General features: G+C 43.5%; 1 protein-coding gene across 3 annotated transcripts in view; it reads right to left on the bottom strand.

Annotated features, from left to right (window-relative positions):
* myo7aa (myosin VIIAa) overlaps positions 1-19,015 on the bottom strand; it is a 232,413-nt gene that overhangs the window by 152,538 nt on the left and 60,860 nt on the right. For 2 of the 3 annotated variants that reach the window (XM_048598018.1, XM_048598019.1), the window contains exons 4-7: positions 14,049-14,201; positions 12,712-12,729; positions 5,579-5,763; positions 1,140-1,261 (exon numbers count right to left, since the gene is read on the bottom strand). In XM_048598018.1, the coding sequence (XP_048453975.1) occupies positions 1,140-1,261; positions 5,579-5,763; positions 12,712-12,729; positions 14,049-14,201 (478 nt within the window). The remainder of the gene's footprint in view (positions 1-1,139; positions 1,262-5,578; positions 5,764-12,711; positions 12,730-14,048; positions 14,202-19,015) is intronic. The other variant, XM_048598020.1, reaches the window with a different exon arrangement.

The raw sequence follows: 19,015 nt of genomic DNA, 5'->3' as shown, positions 1-19,015 counted from the left end.
AGACAGAGACACACACAGAGACAGAGACACACACAGAGACAGAGACAGGCAGCTGTTCGTTGTACAACTGTGCAGTACCATGAACAACCCTGTTCCGTTCCTTTCTCTCGTATTCTAATGAAGTTCCATTGCACCTTGACTTAATTATTTGTGTTGTGTTCAGCCTCAGATGCAGCAAATTCAACTTCAGATAAGCACTGTTCCCTTAGCTTGATCCCAAAATGAAAATCCCTCTATAACTTTGTCTTGTCCTCTGCACTTGCATAGCCTCTCCCAGCCTCGTAATCCTCCATGCTCCTTCAATTCTGTCCTTTTCCCCACCAAACCTGCAACCCCAACCCCTCCTCACCACACTTGCTCGACCAATGGTGGCCACGCCTTCAGCTGTCTGGAAGTTTTGGGATTCGCTTCCTGAACCCCTCCATCTCTTTTCTCTTGCGCTTTTAATCCAAGTGTACAGTGACCTCCCCTTTGTACCTCATTAGGTCCTTTAATGTGCTGAAAGGCAATAGAGCATCTACTCTCTCCATCACTGACGCTCAATCACAGCGGTGAGTACTAGCCACAAGATGCACTGCCAAAATCCACCCTCAGACAGCACCTAGAAGTCCATCTAGAAGGACAAGGGCAGCAGAGACATGGAAACACCACCCACTCCAAGCTCCCCTCCAAACCACTCACCGTCCAGACTTGGAAACGTATTGCTGTTCCTTCAGCATCACTGGGTCAAAAATTCTGGAATTCCCTCCCTAAGGGCATTGTGGGGCAACCGACTGCAGGGGTTCATGGCGACAGCTCACCGTAACCAAGGGCAACTAGAGACAGGCCATAAATGCTGGACCAGCTAGTGATGCCCACAAGATAATGATGATAATAAAATGATAATAAAATGATAATAAAATGATAATAAAATGATAATAAAATGATAATAAAATGATAATAAAATGATAATAAAATGATAATACCACAGTAAAGCAAGACATATTAAAAATAAATCAGTGAATATACATTTAATTGGTGAGAGATTGCTACTTTTATAGTATGCATAAGCATTGTGTAAAAAGTCACTCGCCATGCATCTAGCCACATTCTCTGCTGGATACTGCATGCTCAGGACCTCAACTCTTTGTCCAGCTCACCTTCCAGAATGGGATTTGCTTCAAGCACTTGCTGCTCTATCCAAGAGTGCTGGCCACTAATAGCTGCCAGGAACTGCAGGATCAGTTTTGTGCTCTCTGTTTTCCCAGCCCCAGACTCACCACTAAAAAGACAAAAAAAAAAAACAAGAGAAAACACAACACAGATTAGATTTGCATTCTAACGCTTACCCTTTAGCCAAATAACACCATTTATATCCCATTACAATGTCAGTACAAAAGCATTGATAGAGTGAAACCTTATCAGAGCACACCCATACCTTTTGTACAATGTTAATGTTGCCCACTTTCAGTAACAACTGAATGTGCGAGAGGTATTGGATTGGAACATGACCCCCAGATAAGCAAAGATGGATACAAATTGAACAAAAGACCCTGGACAGGTAGGGACAGGATGGAAAATCTGAAAAGTCTCCTGCTTGTTGTCCTGTCAGAATTCCAACCCATTTGAGAGCCACCACATGGTCACTTAGGTCATAGATAACCCAGAGGGAGTTAATGTTATTAAAGGGCTTCCAGACTTGTGTCACTAGCGATATTGGTCACTGGAGTTCCATTTGAACCCTTAGTACAGGAGAAGCAGCATTCACAAATTCAAAAATCCTGCTCCTCCTGTTTGTTTTAGAAAAGGACACACAATCTTATAAAAACCTTTAATGCCAGTCAAATCAGTCATTTTAATTATATTGCTGGCATCTTACAAGTGCCACAGGGATCAATGCTGGGACTGTCCATGTTAATAGATGAATACAGTGGAATGGCATCATGCTAGTGACTTGGAGAAAGGAAACAAATGTATTGTAGCCAGGATTTGCAGATGACAAAAAAAAATTAGATGGTAAGGCAAGTTGCGAGAGGGATACAAGCATTTTGCAGAGAGATATTGATTGTTAAGTAGGCAAGTAGATTAAAACGTGGGAAAATGTAAAGGTGTTCATTTTGGAAGGGAGAACAAGAGAACAGTTTTTTTTAAACACTGAGAATAGCAGTAGAAAACTGCGACACAAAGGGACTCAGGGAGACTTGTGCACAAAACACAAAGCCAGCGCACAGGGGCAGCAGGTAATCAGGAAGGGTAATGGAATGTTGGCCCTTATTTCAAGGGGGTCAGAGTATAAGAGTAGGGAAGTCTTACTGTAACTGTACAAGGTGCTGGGGAGACCACATTGGAGCACTGTGAGCAGTTTAGGTCCCCTTATTTAAAAAGGAAGATATTATTTTGTTGGAGGCAGTTCAGAAGAGGTCAAAAAGGATGATCCCCGGTATGGAGGGATTATCTTCTGGCCAAAGGTTTAAAAAAAAAAAGGTGTGACTCTACTGACTGGAGGAGTTTAGAAGAATGAGAGATAGTCTCATTGAAACATACAGGATTAAAAAAGGGGCTTAACAGATAAATGTGGAGATGTTTCCCCTCAGAGAATCTAGGGCCAGAGGACAGTCTCAGAATAAAGGGGCACCAATTTAAGACCCGAGTTAAGGAAGAATTTCTTCTCAGAGGTTTCTCTCTCTTTGGAGCTCCTGTCCCAACAGCTCTGTGTGGAAAGAGTCCTTGTGTATAGTTAAGGCCGAGATAGATAGATTCTTGATCAGTCAGGGAAATCAAGGGTTACAGGAAAAGGGCAGGAAAGTGGATGCGAGGAATGTCGGATCAGCCACGATCCTATCAAAGGGCAGAGAATGTCCAAGGGGCCAAATGGTCTAAGTCTGTTCCTATTTTTAATGGCTTTACAGGTGAGGCAAATCATTCAAGGAACATCCCTCTTTAAAAACCACAGACGGTCCAATATTAACCTGGTAGGGAACCTGCTCGAATCCAAAACGGCAGTGAAGCAATACCCCATCCCAACTGTGAAGTTGGGGTCGGTGGAATTTCAGTTACTCTTTATGCAAAGACTATACCCAATTTTAGTTTTGGTATGGATGTTATTCCACTGTATTCTTACTGCAGAATATCAAGGATCAAATACTCCACAACCAAACCACTGCAATAAAGCACTTCTTCAGGACACTTAGCGAAAGGTTTACTTTTAAACACCAGTCTCTAGAGCTCCTGATACAAAAGCCTTCATTATCTAGCACTCAACCCTGCCGTTCACAGGCAAAACATGCCTTGTGGACAAATCAAAAGATTGATGTGTGCCTTACTCCTTTAGGTGTTCCGGCTGAAATAAATCCAAACAATACCACTTCAAATCTTACTTCTTCACAAAGGCTAACTGACTTCGGAGTCGAGAGTTTTTACACACTAAAGATCATATTGGTTTATTTTACTTTGCTTTAGTTTGTGGACTGAGCTGGGAAAAGGACTTTTTTTAAAAAAAAAAACAACCAAAAAAAAAGGAATGAGGAAGGAACCACTATACTTTTACAAAACAAAATTTACTGAAACACAATCATGTGCAAGCAGTTGGGGGGCAGGGGTGGGCTGGCAAATACAGTGGAATGGTATCATGCTAATGATTTGGAGGGAGGAAGGAAGGCAGGCAGGCAGGCAATGTATTGCAGCCAGATTTTCAGAGGACACAAAAACAGGTGGAAAGGCAAGTTGCGATGCAAGATGAGACGAGCTGGCTCCCAGGTGTTAGGCTGGTAGTCTATGTACAAAGAAAGATTATTCGTTTAACAGGTTATTTAGGCTCCCACAACTGGTCACAATGCCACAGGCTAAAGGCCATCTGCCCATCACAGGGGCCAGAGAATTATCCTAGCTGGACAGCTTGTGGGTGTGAATGATATAATGAGAAGCTTTGGGAAGGGGAGGTGGTGTATGTCTTTCATGCTGTCCAGTGAGAGTATACAAAGCTAAAAGAAAGCTGGTTTATTTTCTGCAACTAGTTCCTGCAGTTTAACTAATAAGTCAGAGAATTGATGATTTGTGACACTCTGCCTCCTGGACTGAAGGATTTGGGAGACTGAAGGGACCACTCCATCGAATCCTAGAGGACCAAAGCTTTTGAAATGCTGCTCCAAGATATTTTCCCCTCCCCCTATAATCACTCGCACTCATGTTTTCGTGCCTGTGTGCGCCTAAGGGGAAGCGGTTTAGGAGGGGGTTAGAGTTTTAAGTAGTAGGGTTTTATGGTTAACAGTTCATAGAATCTGACTACCCATAAGTAACTATTTCTTTTATAATAAAATATCGTTGCCATTAAGTATTGAAACCTGGTCTGTGCTGTCTGTCAAGTCTAATCAGACAAACATTGGGGATTTTGTGACCTTTGATAAAATCTTTAAACTTTCGTGATTGCTAGGATAGCGGGGCTTGCACTTCCAGCATGTTTCCAGAATGAGGTGTAACAGAAGGATCAGAATCTTCTTTGCATTCGCTTGGCTGTTACCAAGGTCGTTTCTTCAAAAGGGTAAAGACACATGATCAGAAGGACAGTAATTTGAAATACTCAGCAATAGCAGGATGCATATGTGGAGTGAGATACATGGGGTTAACATTTCAGGTCATGACCCTCCATCAGAACCTGGAACAAAGGGGCCAGGTCTTGCTGCACTGGGAAGGGGACAATGCACTAAATGCTAGTTGCTGCTGGAAGTTGGGACTCTGAGGAAGTCCTGATGTGAGTCCAGGGGCTGCAATTGTCCCAGGAGGAGTTTTAAACTTGTGATGGGTTGATTTGCACTGCCCTGGACATGACAAACATCTCCCACACCAACATAAATGGATACATTCCACTTACTAATTGCAGTTGCTACCATGGTTAAACTGTGCTGTAGCACTGGTAGTTGACAGTCTAACTCGAAACTGCCCACTGTCCACACCCATCCACTGGAAACCTTCAAAATCTGGAAACCTAACCCTGGAATTCACTACCACAGAAAGCATTTGAGGCCAAAACATTGTACGATTTCAATAAGGAATTGGACAGAGCACTTGGGGCTAAAGAGATCAGAGGAAATGGGGAGACAGTGGGAACAGGAGACTGAGTTGGATGGTCAGCCATGTCCATAATGGATGACCGAGCAGGTTTGTAGGGCTGAATGGCCGACTCCTGTTCCCATTTTTCTACGTTTCCCTGTAAACCTTTAAAAATAAAGCGCTCTCAATATGGCAGCTCATGTCACCAGAAGAGGAGAAAAAAAGATAGAGGGTTCTGTACACTGCTCCTCTTTGCTGCTCGATGGCAGAGATGAAGCACTGATGATGCAGGCAGGATTGCATGCTCCAGACAGAAGAATGCACAATAGCACAAACAAACACACACAAGGATCCTCACTGCTAGGGGTGGGGGTGGGGGCAGTGGTCTCTGCATCGTCACTGACTGGAACATCCCTGCCATATCCTCTCCACAGCTGCTGCCAAATGCAACTGGGATTTCTGACATTTTCCGGTTTAATTTCCGATTCCCAGTAACTGGCGATCGTTAGAACGGGAGGCGGTAAGAAGTGACCATGGCGTGGCCTTTACTCACCTGATGATGCAGCACTGGTCCTTGTTATTCCGTTGCATGTTGAAGTAGCAGTTGTCAGCAATGGCAAAGATGTGAGGTGGCATTTCACCGATCTTTCGGTTGGTGTAATACCGGATTTGTTCAGCAGTGTAGATAGGCAGCAGCTGGTAGGGATTCACCGCAACCAGGATTGAGCCGGTGTATGTCTGAAAGCAGAAGCATCATTGTAAAGTGTGAGCAAGTCTGCCAATATGTACAGCTACGGCCAGAAAAGAAAGCCAAACAAATTCTAATTCATTGGAGGCTGAAAGAACACAGCAAGCCGGGGAGCATCTGAAAGAAAGGAGAAGTCAATGAAACATGGACTGCTCCTTTCCCCCAGGTGCCCCCTGGCTTGCTGTGTTCTTCCAGCCTCCTGTTCATCTACCTTGGATTCCAGCATCTGCAGGTTTTTTTTTCGTCTCTAACCAAAAATTCTAATTCATTGTTTGTGGCACAGAAACACCGAGAAAGCCACTGCTCAATTCTGCATTTCTAGCTGACTGACAGAGGGGCAGGTATTAACCCCATGACACTGAAGCACGGTAACTTGCCATACTCCCTGCCACACTCGCTGCTCCTGCGGAGAATTCCCCTGCACCCAGTACATTTCGCTTTCCCCAGTTAAGTTGGCAATAGCAGATTTTAGTGGAATTGGGTGGAACGGCCTTTTAAAAAAAAAGTTAGCCCTACAAGGGGAATTGAGAGGTGAAATCTAGCCTGTCCTTAAACACATCTGCACCTGTCGGAGCTGCTGGTAACAAGTCTCACCAAGCTCTGGGTGAAGATGTCAAAGTTCCCTGCTTGATCTCTCGGTGGGGGGGGGGGGGTCTCCAGTTTTGCTCACTCCCAAGACCAGAAGCAATCGGTCACCACTCTCAAGACTTTTCATTAATGCCGTGGTCAGCCCTCGGCTTTCTGCTTTTCAAAACGAAGTGACCCAGCCTGTGTGTCCTCTTCACTAGACAGGTATCACCAAAAAAAAAAAGCACGCTGTGGTGTGTTGGTAAGGTAAGGTTTTTATACTTTTTCTATTTCTTCTGTATTGTGTAATTGGTTGAAAATTTACTTTTTGTTTTTATTTATATATTAACTGGTTATTTGAAAGGACCATAGCAGAGAAGTATTAGAAAGTATTTAACTCAAATTGAGATAAAGTAATTAACTAAGTAGAGATGGCTGGGCAGGTGATGTGCTGTAGCTGTATGATGTGGGAGCTGGCCGATCCCATTGTGAACGGCAGTGACCACATCTGCAGCAAATGTTGGTTGCTGGAAGAACTCCAGCTCAGAGTTGAAGATCTGGAATCTGAGCTTCAAATGCTGCAGCACATCCAGGAGGGGGAGAATTACCTGGACGCTTTGTTTCAGGAGGCAGTCACACCTGGTAGATTAAGTAATTCAAATTCAGTTAGTGATCAGGGACAACAGGGTGTGACTGCAAGTGAGGCAGGTAAGGGGATCCTGAGTTCAGGAGTGGAGGAGCCTCAGCTTTTGACCTTATCCAACAGGTACGAGATACTTGCTCCCTGTGTGGATGAGGAAAAGGGCTGCAGGGAGGATGAGCCAGCTCACCGCGGCACCATGGTGCAGAAGGCCATTCAAGAAGGGGGAGCAAATAGACAAGTGGTAGTTATAGGGGATTCTATCGTTAGGGGGATAGATAGTATCCTTTGCAAGCCAGATCGGGAGTCCCGCATGGTGTGTTGCCTGCCTGGTGCCAGGGTGCAGGACATCTCTGACCGGCTTGAAAGGATATTGGAGCGGGAGGGGGAGGATCCAGTTGTTGTGGTCCACGTTGGGACTAACAACATAGGCAAGGCTAGGATGGGGGACCTGTTTGGGGATTATCAAGCACTTGGAACAAAATTAAGGAACAGGTCCTCGAGGGTCATAATCTCCAGATTACTGCCCGAGTCACGTGCAAATTGGCTTGGGGATAAGAAAATTAGGGAAGTAAACACGTGGCTAAGGGAGTGGTGTGGGAAAGAGGGGTTCCATTTCATGGGGCATTGGCATCAGTTTTGGAACCGGAGGGATCTGTACCAATGGGACGGTCTCCACCTGAACCGATCTGGAACCAGTGTTCTTGCGAAAAGGATAAATAGGGTGGTCACAAGGACTTTAAACTAATGAGGGGGGGAGGGAAAGGAAAGGGAAAACGACAGGGAGTATGATGGTAAATAAAAAGGTAAGCAGCAGGTTAGCATGTGTGCAGGAGGGTTTAAGTTCAAGTTCAAGGCAGACTATGAAAGAAGCAAAAAGGAAGGATAAATCGAGATATTATTAGAGATGTTGGAAATCATGAGGGTAAGAAAGCTAGCATAAAGGCACTTTACCTGAATGCTCGTAGCATTCGTAACAAGGTTGATGAGTTAACGGCACAAATCATCGCGAATGAATATGATTTGGTAGCCATTACGGAGACATGGTTACAGGATGGTCACGACTGGGAGTTAAATATCCAAGGGTACCAGACTATTCGGAAGGACAGACAGGAAGCTAAGCGAGGTGGTGTAGCTCTGATATTGAAGGACGCCATCAGGGCGGTGCTGAGAGATGATATAGGTTCTATGGAGAATTTGGGTGGAAATTAGAAATTCTAAGAGGAAAAAGTCACTGATAGGCGTAGTCTATAGGCCACCAAATAATAACATCACATTGGGGCAGGCAATAAAGAAATAACAAATGCCTGTAAAAATGGTACGGCAATTATGGGGGATTTTAACCTACATGTAGATTGGTCAAACCAGCTCGGTCAGGGTAGCCTTGAGGAGGAGTTCGTTGAGTGTATCTGTGACAGTTTTCTTGAACAGTATGTAACGGAACCAACGTGGGAGCAAGCTATCCTAGATCTGGTCCTGTGTAATGAGACAGGAATAATTAATGACCTCATAGTTAGGGATCCTCTTGGAAGGAGTGATCACAGTATGGTTGAATTTAGAATACAGATGGAGAGTGTGAAGATAAAATCCAATGCAAGGGTCCTGTGCTTGAACAAGGGCAACTACAATAGAATGAGGGAGGACTTGGCTAAAGTAAACTGGATACAAAGATTTTATGGTGGGACAGTTGACGAGCAGTGGAGGACTTTCAAAGCAATCTTTCAAAGTGCTCAGCAAAAGTATATTCCAATGAAAAGGAAGGACTGTAAGAAAAGGGGTAATCTGCCATGGGTGTCTAAAGAAATAAGGGAGGCTATCAAATTGAAAGAGAAGACATAAAGTGGCCAAAAACAGCATGAAACTAGAAGATGGGAAAACTTTAAAAGGTCAACAGAAAGCCACAAAAAGAGCTATAAAGAAAAGATAGAACATGAGAAAAAACTAGCACAGAATATAAAGACAGATAGGAAAAGTTTCTATAAATATATAAAACGAAAAAAAAAAGAGTGGCTAAAGTAAACGTTGGCCCTTTAGAGCATGAGAAGGGGAATTTAGTTATGGGAAGTGATGAAATGGCCGAGGCATTGAACAGGTATTTTGTATCGGTCTTCACAGTGGAGGACACTAATAACATGCCAGTAATAGACAAAGAGACGAAGGTAGGTGAGGATGTGGAAACAATCAATTACGGAAGAGGTAGTGTTGGGCAAGCTAATGGAGCTAAGGATTGATAAGTCTCCTGGCCCTGATGGAATGCATCTCAGGGTACTAAAGGAGATGGCGGGAGAAATAGCAGGTGCACTGGCGGTAATTTTCCAAAATTCGCTGGACTCTGGGGCAGTCCCAGCAGATTGGAAAACAGCAAATGTGACGCCACTGTTTAAAAAGGGAAGTAGACAAAAGATGGGGAATTATAGACCAGTTAGCTTAACCTCTGTAGTGGGGAAGATGCTGGAGTCTATTATCAAGGAAGAAATAACAAGGCATCTTGATAGAAATTGTCCCGTTGGGCAGACGCAGCATGGGTTCATGAAGGGCAGGTCATGTTTGACAAATCTTTTGGAATTCTATGAAGACATTACGAGCGAGGTGGACAATGGGGACCCAGTGGATGTGGTGTACTTAGACTTCCAAAAGGCCTTCGACAAGGTGCCGCACAAGAGGCTACTGCATAAGATAAGGATGCATGGCATTAAGGGTAAAGTATTAGCATGGATAGAGGATTGGTTGACTAACAGGAAGCAAAGAGTGGGGATAAATGAGTGCTATTCCAGCTGGCAGTCAGTGACTAGTGGTGTGCCTCAGGGATCGGTGTTGGGACCGCAATTATTTACAATTTATATAGATGACTTGGAGTTGGGGACCACGTGTACGGTGTCAAAGTTTGCAGATAACACTAAGATGAGTGGCAAAGCAAAGTGTGCAGAGGAATGTGAAACTTTGCAGAGGAACATAGATACATTGAGTGGGCAAACATCTGGCAGATGGAATACAATGTAAATAAATGTGAAGTCATACATTTTGGTAGAAGTAGAAGTAATAGTAAAAAGGATTATTACTTGAATGGTAAAAAGTTGCAGCATGCTGCTATGCAGAGGGACCTGGGTGTCCTTGTGCATGAATCACAGAAGGTAGGTCTGCAGGTACAACAAGTAATTAGGAAGGCAAATGGAATTTTGTCCTTCATTGCTAAAGGGATTGAAATAAAAAGCACAGGAGGTTATGTTGCAGCTGTGCAAGGTGCTGGTGAGGCCACACCTGGAGTACTGTGCGCAGTTTTGGTCTCCTTACTTGAGAAAGGATGTATTGGCACTGGAGGGAGTGCAAAGGAGGTTCACTAGGTTGATTCTGGAGTTGAGGGGGTTGGCTTATGAGGAGAGACTGAGTAGATTGGGATTATATTCATTGGAATTCAGAAGATTGAGGGGGGATCTTATAGAAACATAAAATTATGAAGGGAATAGATAAGATAGAAGTAGAGAGGATGTTTCCACTGGCAGGTGAAGCTAGGACAAGAGGGCATAGCCTCAAGATTAGAGGGAGCAGATTTAGGACTGAACTGAGAAGGAATTTCTTCACCCAGAGGGTTGTTAATCTATGGAATTCCTTGCCCAGTGAAGTAGTTGACGCTACTTCAGTAAACGTTTTTAAAAAAAGGTAGATTTTTTTTGAACAATAAAGGAATTAAGGGATACGGTGAGAACGCGGGTAAGTGGATCTGAGTCCACGAAAGGATCAGCCATGATCTTATTGAATGGCGGAACAGGCTTGAAGGGCCAGACGGCCTACTCCTGCTCCTAATTCTTGTGTTCTTGACTGGGTCAAAGCCCTGGAACTCCCTCCCCAGCAGTGCTGCTGTAGGAGGTCCACAGCCCAGAAAAAGGCCCAGAGTCTGCACTGGTCAAAAACAACCATGTAACTAGTCTAATCGTATCTTCCATCACTTGGCTCATAGCCCTGTATGCTTCGGCAGAGCAAGGTCTACCTGCGGTAGATGGACAAGAAAGTAGCTCATCACCACCGTCAAGGAAACAAAAGGGGCAGGCAAAAATGCTGGCCCAGCCAGTGACACCCATGTCCTGGGGGCAATACAAAAGAAAAGCATCAATTTTGATCATTCTTTACTCCACAACTTTCTCCAGCGATCCTGTAGACTTTTTCCCGCCCCGATAGTGTGACTAGGAATTGGATGCAGTACTTTGGGTGTACTGTAGAATAGAATAGAATCCCTACAGTGTGGAAACAGGCCCTTTGGCCCAACAAGTCCACACCGACCCTCAGAGCATCCCACCCAGACCCATTCCCCAAATCTACACATCCTTGAACACTACGGGAAATTTAGCATGGCCAATCCACCTAGCCTGCACATCTTTGGACTGTGGGAGGAAACCCACACAGACAGTCGCCTAGAGCTTGGTTTGTTTTTGAATCATGGCTTCATGGACTTGTCTTCATACGGAAATATACCACTTCCTTACTTTTCTCACTGGATGCTATCCCCCAATTACCTGTGTTGAAACAAACTATTGGCATTAGTTGTGCAGAGAGCTGATCCTGATGGGACCACAGTTCCCACTCCATACATTTAACAGTGAATTCCAGCAGGAAATTCTTGGTAGTCTCAGCAGAACATTCCAAGGTTATTATTGACTGAAAAGTGTCATTTCCAAACAGCCAAGAATTGCTGCTGTAGGAAAGATGTTGTAAAACTTGAAAGGGTTCAGAGATGGTTTACAAGAGTGATGCCAGGGTTTCAGGGTTTGAGCTATAGGGAGAGGCTGAATAGGCTGGGGCTATTTTCCCTGGAGCATCAGAGGATTAGGGGTGAAATCATGACAGGCACGGCTAGGGTAAATAGACAAGGTCTTTCCTCCAGGCTGAGGGAGAGGCCAAAACTGGAGGGCGTAGGGGAAGTGATTTAAAAAAAGAGGACCTTACGGGCAACTTTTTCCAGAGGGTGGTGTGTGTATGGAATGACCTGCCAGAGGAAAATGGAGGCGGCTGGTATAAATACACCATTTAAAAGGCATCTGCATGGGTATATGAATATGAAGGGTTTAGAGGGATATGGGCCAAATGCTGGCAAATGGAACTAAATTTATTTAGGATATCTGGTCAGCATGAACGAGTTGGACCAAAAAGGGTTTGTTTCCATGCTGTACAGCTCTAGGACTCTAAGTAGCTATGATCATATCGAATGAGGAGCAGGCTTGAAGGGCCCAAAGGCCTACACCTGTTCCTATGTAGGGTACCTCCTCATCCAGAGCAGTGCCAGATTCTCTCTCAACATCTGGAATCAAGAACTGACAAGACCCAGCTACACTGAGGCACATCCGTAAACAACATCATATAGAATTCACATCCAGCCCGTCTCCAACCCGAAATGACCACTTGATGGATTGTCATCAAAATAAAATAAAGGGAACAAATGCAACATGTCAAGTTTCTTTTCAAAAACCAACACCAACGAATATTGCCCGACAGTGAAACAGGACAGTGATAGCATGAATTAAGTTACACAGGAGCAGGAGGAAGTCACTTATAGAATGGTAATGGACATATAATACACTGATGAAAACATTAAAGAAAGAAGGTGCTGTTAATGAGATGAGAAACCCAATATCGATTGAGCCATGCAGAGTGCAGCCTTTGAAGATGAAAGGTGAATGGCTTTGTGTGTCATTAACTTCAGTATCAGAAGTTAGAGTTAGTGCTCATGTCTGTTACTTACCCTCCCTCCACAGTTTGTCTGCAGAAAAAGTAGGCAGTTAATTAAAAGCAAAGGCTGGGAAACAGGTACAAAAAAAAAAGGCAGTTTTGAAGCAAAGTTCTGTATTTAAACATTTATATAGTGCCTATCATGGCTTCAGGATATCTCAAAGTAGTCAGTGTAATTACTGTTACAAACACAGGAAATAACGAGAGATCAAATGCAGAGGAGAACCAAAAGAATTAAAATGCCTCCTTTGTCTAGTTTTTAAACATTGCAGCTATGATATGCAAGTAGAGAGCGCCAAAAAGCAGCATCTCATTGGCCGCACAGCTCCCCCTCATGACCAAACTGCTTGTTGCATGGCCCCAGTAGAACCAGTTCGAGGGTGGAGGCCAGTCGTTCAACACCCAAGGAAGTCCCAGCATTGGGTGGCAGACCAACTCAGCTCGTGATACTTGTACCATCTAGATGTGTTTACCTAACAGAATACATAAGGTGACGAGGGAGGCTTCTCAAAGCCACAGATATAATCAGGGTCAACACAACGTGCTTTCATCCCAAGTATCTCCTACTACCTGCATTCAATTTTAAACTTCAGTACATTTATCAGGGAACAGGTCACAAAGCTGGTGTGAAGTGGTATTCCATTTTTGCTGGGATTGGAGCTACTCATTAAAGTGACAGCACAGTCCTACTGTGCAAGCCGTCCCACGGAAGCAAAGTGAAAGGAATTAGTCCTCTGGGACTATGGCAGCATTACCGTCGAGGGAGGGAGGGGTCAGAAATCACACGACACCATGTTTATTTGAAAACAAGCTTTGAGCCTCACTCCTCCTTCAGGGTGAAGTAATGAGGCTCCGAAAGCTTGTGTTTTCAATTAAACCTGTTAGACTGTAACCTGGTGTCGTGTGATTTCTGACCTTGTCCACCCCAGTCCAACACCAGCACTTCCACAGAGAGGAACGAAAGACTGGTGGTGAGTCTAACCAGAGGGTCAACACAGTTCACACAAGGTGTGGTGTTGAGAAGCGGGGGCCTTCCCTGATATCCTTGACTGGTGTAGGAATTGAACCCAACATTACCATGTGTTAATACACTAATCAAGTTACTCATTGGGTCTAACCTTCAGTAGATTTAGACTTTTGCAATGGGTTTATGGGATTGGCAGGGAGTAATTTAATTGTTAAGATGGTCAGCCACTGCAATGGACAAACACGTCAACCGTTTGGTTTGGCAAATGCAAGAGCAAACGGCTACTATCCTCACAGCGAATGAGCACATCTCGTTCCTCAAACAGAAATGCATGAGCCATTCACTGCTCTCGAAAGACTTACAGGATGATGGTTCATACTCACGTATATTAGGCGCTCCCTATATCGGATGAGGAGGTTACGCAGAATTCCGGCTTCGTTCAAGTCTCCCAGACGGATCATATCTTCCACCCCATGGATAGATGTTGGATGCATCGGCTTAATATTGGTGGCATTCTGAGGGGAAATCCAATGCTCCTGGAGGGCCAGAAGGGGAATGGACAACAGAAACGAGTCAGAGAGTCATAGTTTACATCATCACTCCAGTTCAACAAAAAATTAAGTGGCACAGCCAATTCTCATCTGCATCGATGCAGAAAATAATTAATGGTGACTTTGTACACTCAGATTAAGGAAGCATCACAACTCTATCAATTTAAAGACACCCTTCACAAAGTCAGAGATGTACAGCACAGCAACAGACTGTTTGGTCCAACTCATCCATGCCGACCAGACATCCCAATATGACCTAGTCCCATTTGCCAGTATTTGGCCCATCTCCCTCTAAACCCCTTCCTGTTCATGTACCCATCCAAATGCCTTTTCAATGTTCTAATTGTACCAGCCTCCACCACTTTGTCTGGCAGCTCCTCATTGCACACATGCACCACCCTCTGCGTGAAAATGTTGCCTCTCAGGTCACTTTCTACATCTTTCCCCCTCCACCTTTAACCTATACCCTCTAGTTTTGGACTCCCCTGCTCTGGGATCTCATCTAAGCTCGCTAAATCTCTGAGGCGCTCGAAGAAGAAGAACAGATAATATTCCTGTCCTAAGACAATGGCTCTCCAGTCACAGGAAAACAGTATAATGGCAGAGTAAAGTGGAAAACAAAAAGTTATGATCCAACAATTGAGCAACAACTCCAGGACAACAACTGAGCATTAATTAATGCTGAGGACATTTTTGTTTTTGTGTTACACAGTACTCATGCAACTTCTTACACCGGTAAAATGACTAGTACTTCCTGACAGCTCTTGCAAAATAAATAAAATAAACCACTCAACAAATAAAAAAAAACTGTCCATGTCTTTTTAAAATCTCTCTTCTCACCTTAAGATGCCCTCAGTCACAAAATCCCCCAGCCTAAAGACACCTGCCATTCATTTTATCTATACTCATGATTTTATAAACCTCAATAAAAAGGTCAACCCTCATCCTCCTATGTTCCAGTGAAAAAAGTTCCAGGTTATTCAGTCTCTCCTTGTAATTCAAATTGTTTATTTTCTTGGGGAATGGACAAACAGTTAGCATAGAGTCTGATGACTCTTTACCAGATCTGAATTTCTTTATTTTATTTCAGGATTACTGAATCTCCACATGCAGTAGCCCTATAGCCTTGCTACAATAAATTCCCTGCAATTTGTAAATGTTTATAACAGACAGGGAGCAGCAGGAAGAGGATTATCAAATTCCCTAATGTGATCTGAAGGCCACAGTTGTCCAATCTGAATTCTGTTCATAAAACCTAAGGATAGAGGTATGCTTTCTAAAAAGAGAGAGATTGCAGAACCAGATAACCAAGCAGTGAAAATAAAGGCATTGCACAGAGTCGGCACTTCTGTAACTTAGGATCTTTCTCAGGTCCTGTTCATACTGGAAATACTACACAAAGCTGATACTCCAGTAACAAATTTTAGAATTTATTGTCCATACAGCAAGCAACAGCCACAAGTATCAATTATCAGCTTATTGATAGGAGCCATGACAAGGGCGAGGTGTAGGATTTGAGCCTGAGCAGATAACGGCACTGGATATAACTTCACTGCCCAACAAGACCTTTTGGAGAAAGCAGCCTCAACACTTCTTTCAAAAAAAAAGTGGCAGAAAATAAGAAGCTATTCCAGCTGGACAATAACCATCTGTAACCATGACTTTCCATATTAGTGCAGCAGAGGGTGGAAGTGGTGTAGTGTAACGTTACAACCTAGCAATCCACAACCCCAGGCCAATGTTCTCTAGTTCAAATCCCACAAGGCATCTGATGAAATTTCAATTTAGTACAATGTGGAATAATGCATCCATTATCATCAGTTGGAAAAACCCTACCTGGTTCAGTATTGCCTTTTGAAAAGGAAGGAAATCTGCCATCCTTACCTAGTCTGGCCTACGTGGGACTCTAGACCCATAGCAACGTAGTTATCTGCTCTCTGAACAATTAGGGTTAGGCAATAAGTGCTGGCCCATACAGTGATGTCCATACCCAATAATTTTTTTTTAAAAAAATAAGCAGTAAGCATTCAGGAAGTGAGCACAGTGAGAGAGATGTGTGATCAGTTGCACTCTATGAAACACTCCAAGATCTTTGCAGGTCACATGGTGCAAATGGTCACCGACCTCATTGCAGCAAGGATACAACTAGAGGTTACGATAGACTGCAAACAAACAATGCACTTGCAGCAACAACCAGGAGCTTCAGAGATTGGCATGATGGCAAGCACATGCACAAGGGAAGCTTTGTGACAAGCTAGACCAGCTGTCTGAACCAAATTCCCAACAGAAGGTGAGCAGACTTTCCACATTAATATCATCCACACCACTGCACCACCAATCATGGGAGCTTTTGCCACAATCATTAATCGAAGAAAATTGGCAAACAAACACTCATTCAAGACCAAGGTCCATACAGGGTCAGTCCAAACAGCCAGCCAGAATTCTAAAGGATATACACCAGAAGTCAATGTTATAACTTACAATAGCAAAACCAAAAGGTCTGTAAGTGGGAAACTACCCTGCCTCTGAACCAGGAGACCTGGGTTCAAGTCCTACTGCTCCAGAGCAGTGCAATATCATCTCTGAACTGGTTGATTACAAGAGATATCTAATGGGATAGCCACTCCTTGCATTGATACATTCATGAAAATGTTGCTATGCTAGATCTACCTGGAAATCACAAGTAGTTCACTTGATGGATACAAATGGACCAGCACTAGCAGGATTACCAGCATGCACAGAACTCAACATTACTTGAATGGTCACAGCCACTCGAGATATTAAAAATCACAGAAAAGGCCAAAAACACTTGCAACGGGTCAGTCCAGGACTCAAAACAAATTTACCTGGATCAATTCCATTCTATGGAAAGTGTCAGAAGTGATAGTGTAATGCCCCTCAGAGAAGATGCAATTTCATTAGTCGACCCTCCCAGAAAGTGCAGTGCCCTTATTCAAGAGGTGCCTTAGGGTGAGCTGAACAACATAGAATGCAAAATGGTATCAAAATCAATCGTGTACATCAGCACAAAGACTGGTGCAGTCCTATTGCTTACAAGCTAAAAAGAAAGATGGCACAATTAGGTTACGTTTAGACCGAAGACATCTCTATTCTTCTTCAAAAGAAAAACGATATCCATAAAAGTCCTGATGGCAGTGGAATGGAGTCCTAAATCTACAGGAGCTAAAGTCTTTGCCAACCTGGACATCAGTCTGTTCATTTGGAAAAAACCACACACACAAGCAATCACTAGTTGGAAGATACTGCTTCCAGAGAATACCATTCAGTCTGCCAGTCAGGGTCACAGAATTTACAGAAGAATGTTAAAAAGTGTTGGAAACAGTTCAGAGAAGGTTTACCAGGCTAAACCCTGGAATGAGTGGATTGCCTTAGGAGGAAAGGCTAGACATGCTGGGCCTGTATCCTCTAGAGTTTTAGATTCAGGACGTGTCTCAATTAAAACAAAAATCATGAGGGATATTGACCAGAGGGATGTTGAAAGGAATGATGTTTCCTCTTGTGGGAGAATCTAGAACCAAGAGTCATTGTTTAAATACAAGGGATCACCCATCTAAGACAGATAAGAGGAAACTTTTTGCTCTCCCCTCTGAGGGGAGTGTGCCTGGAATTCCCTTATTTCAGCAGTGCACGCAGAATCCAAAATATTTTTAAGGCAGAGATAGATAGATTCTTGATGATCAAGGGAATGAAAGATTTAAAATCTGGGGGATATGCAGGAATGTAGGGTTGAGGTTAAAATCAGATCAGTCATGACCTTATTGAATGGCAAGGCAGACTTGAAGAACAGAGTGGCCTCCTCTCACTTGTATGTTCAATCTGTTCCAGCAGCAATAGAATAAAAATTTATTATCACACGCACTTTTGCGTAAAAATATATATAGAAAAAAAGGTGTCTTATAATTTGCCCTACCACATGCCTACAATGACAGATGTCATAAATAATAAAAAAAAAATTAAAGATAAAGTTTATCACAGTTCAGTTAATGGCACCTGGCCTCAGGAAAAGCCAATCATCATGTAATGACAGCATACCCTGAAGACACAGCTGGGACAGGACTGCCATTCTGGGTCAGAATTACAGTTTACTTGGCCAGTTGTATTGCTGAAGATGATAGGCAAAACCCAAAAAGGAGCACAACCAAAACCTACACTTAAATGACACCAATGTGAAGAGCACACCTTCATTGGAGGGAGCAGTCAGCTGCTTGTAGGCCACTTCCAGGCCTCTATCCATTCAGCTCATGGGATCCATCCTGAACCAGGCAAGGTCAAAAAGGTGCATGAAACATGCCCACTCCCCAAGACAAAGGCGACCTGCAGTCATGTCTTGGATTTGTTTAAAACTTCCTAACAGCACACATCCCAAATTCTTCTCACAAGAGTATCATTGCTAATAGAAATCCCACACACGTTGGGTTTGAGGAGCAGGCAAGAGGACCATCAACACACGTTCAAAAATCACTCAGACAAGCACCAATATTCTGCACAGCTACGACCCAAGGACAATCTTGGAAGTTAATGCATTTTAGCAAGAGCCAGGAAGGTTCATCAGTCACAACAGAGAACCAACTGTATTTCAATGAAAAAGTCTATCACAAGTACAATCCAATTATTCCAGCATGATGGACAATACTTGCTCTGGTCTTGATTATCACAAGGTTCTACATGGACCTGTTGGGCAAGCAATTGTTACAGACCAAAGCAGATAAAGGTTTAGGCTAACAGTGCTGTGTTCCAGAACACAACTAGATTGGTCAAACTACCAGGTTTAAAGCCAA

The sequence above is a fragment of the Rhincodon typus genome, chromosome 6 (assembly GCF_021869965.1).
Source record: "Rhincodon typus isolate 14 chromosome 6, sRhiTyp1.1, whole genome shotgun sequence".
NCBI lineage: Eukaryota > Metazoa > Chordata > Chondrichthyes > Orectolobiformes > Rhincodontidae > Rhincodon > Rhincodon typus.
Note: the sequence above shows the minus strand (reverse complement) of the source record. Positions and strands in the feature narration are given on the sequence as shown.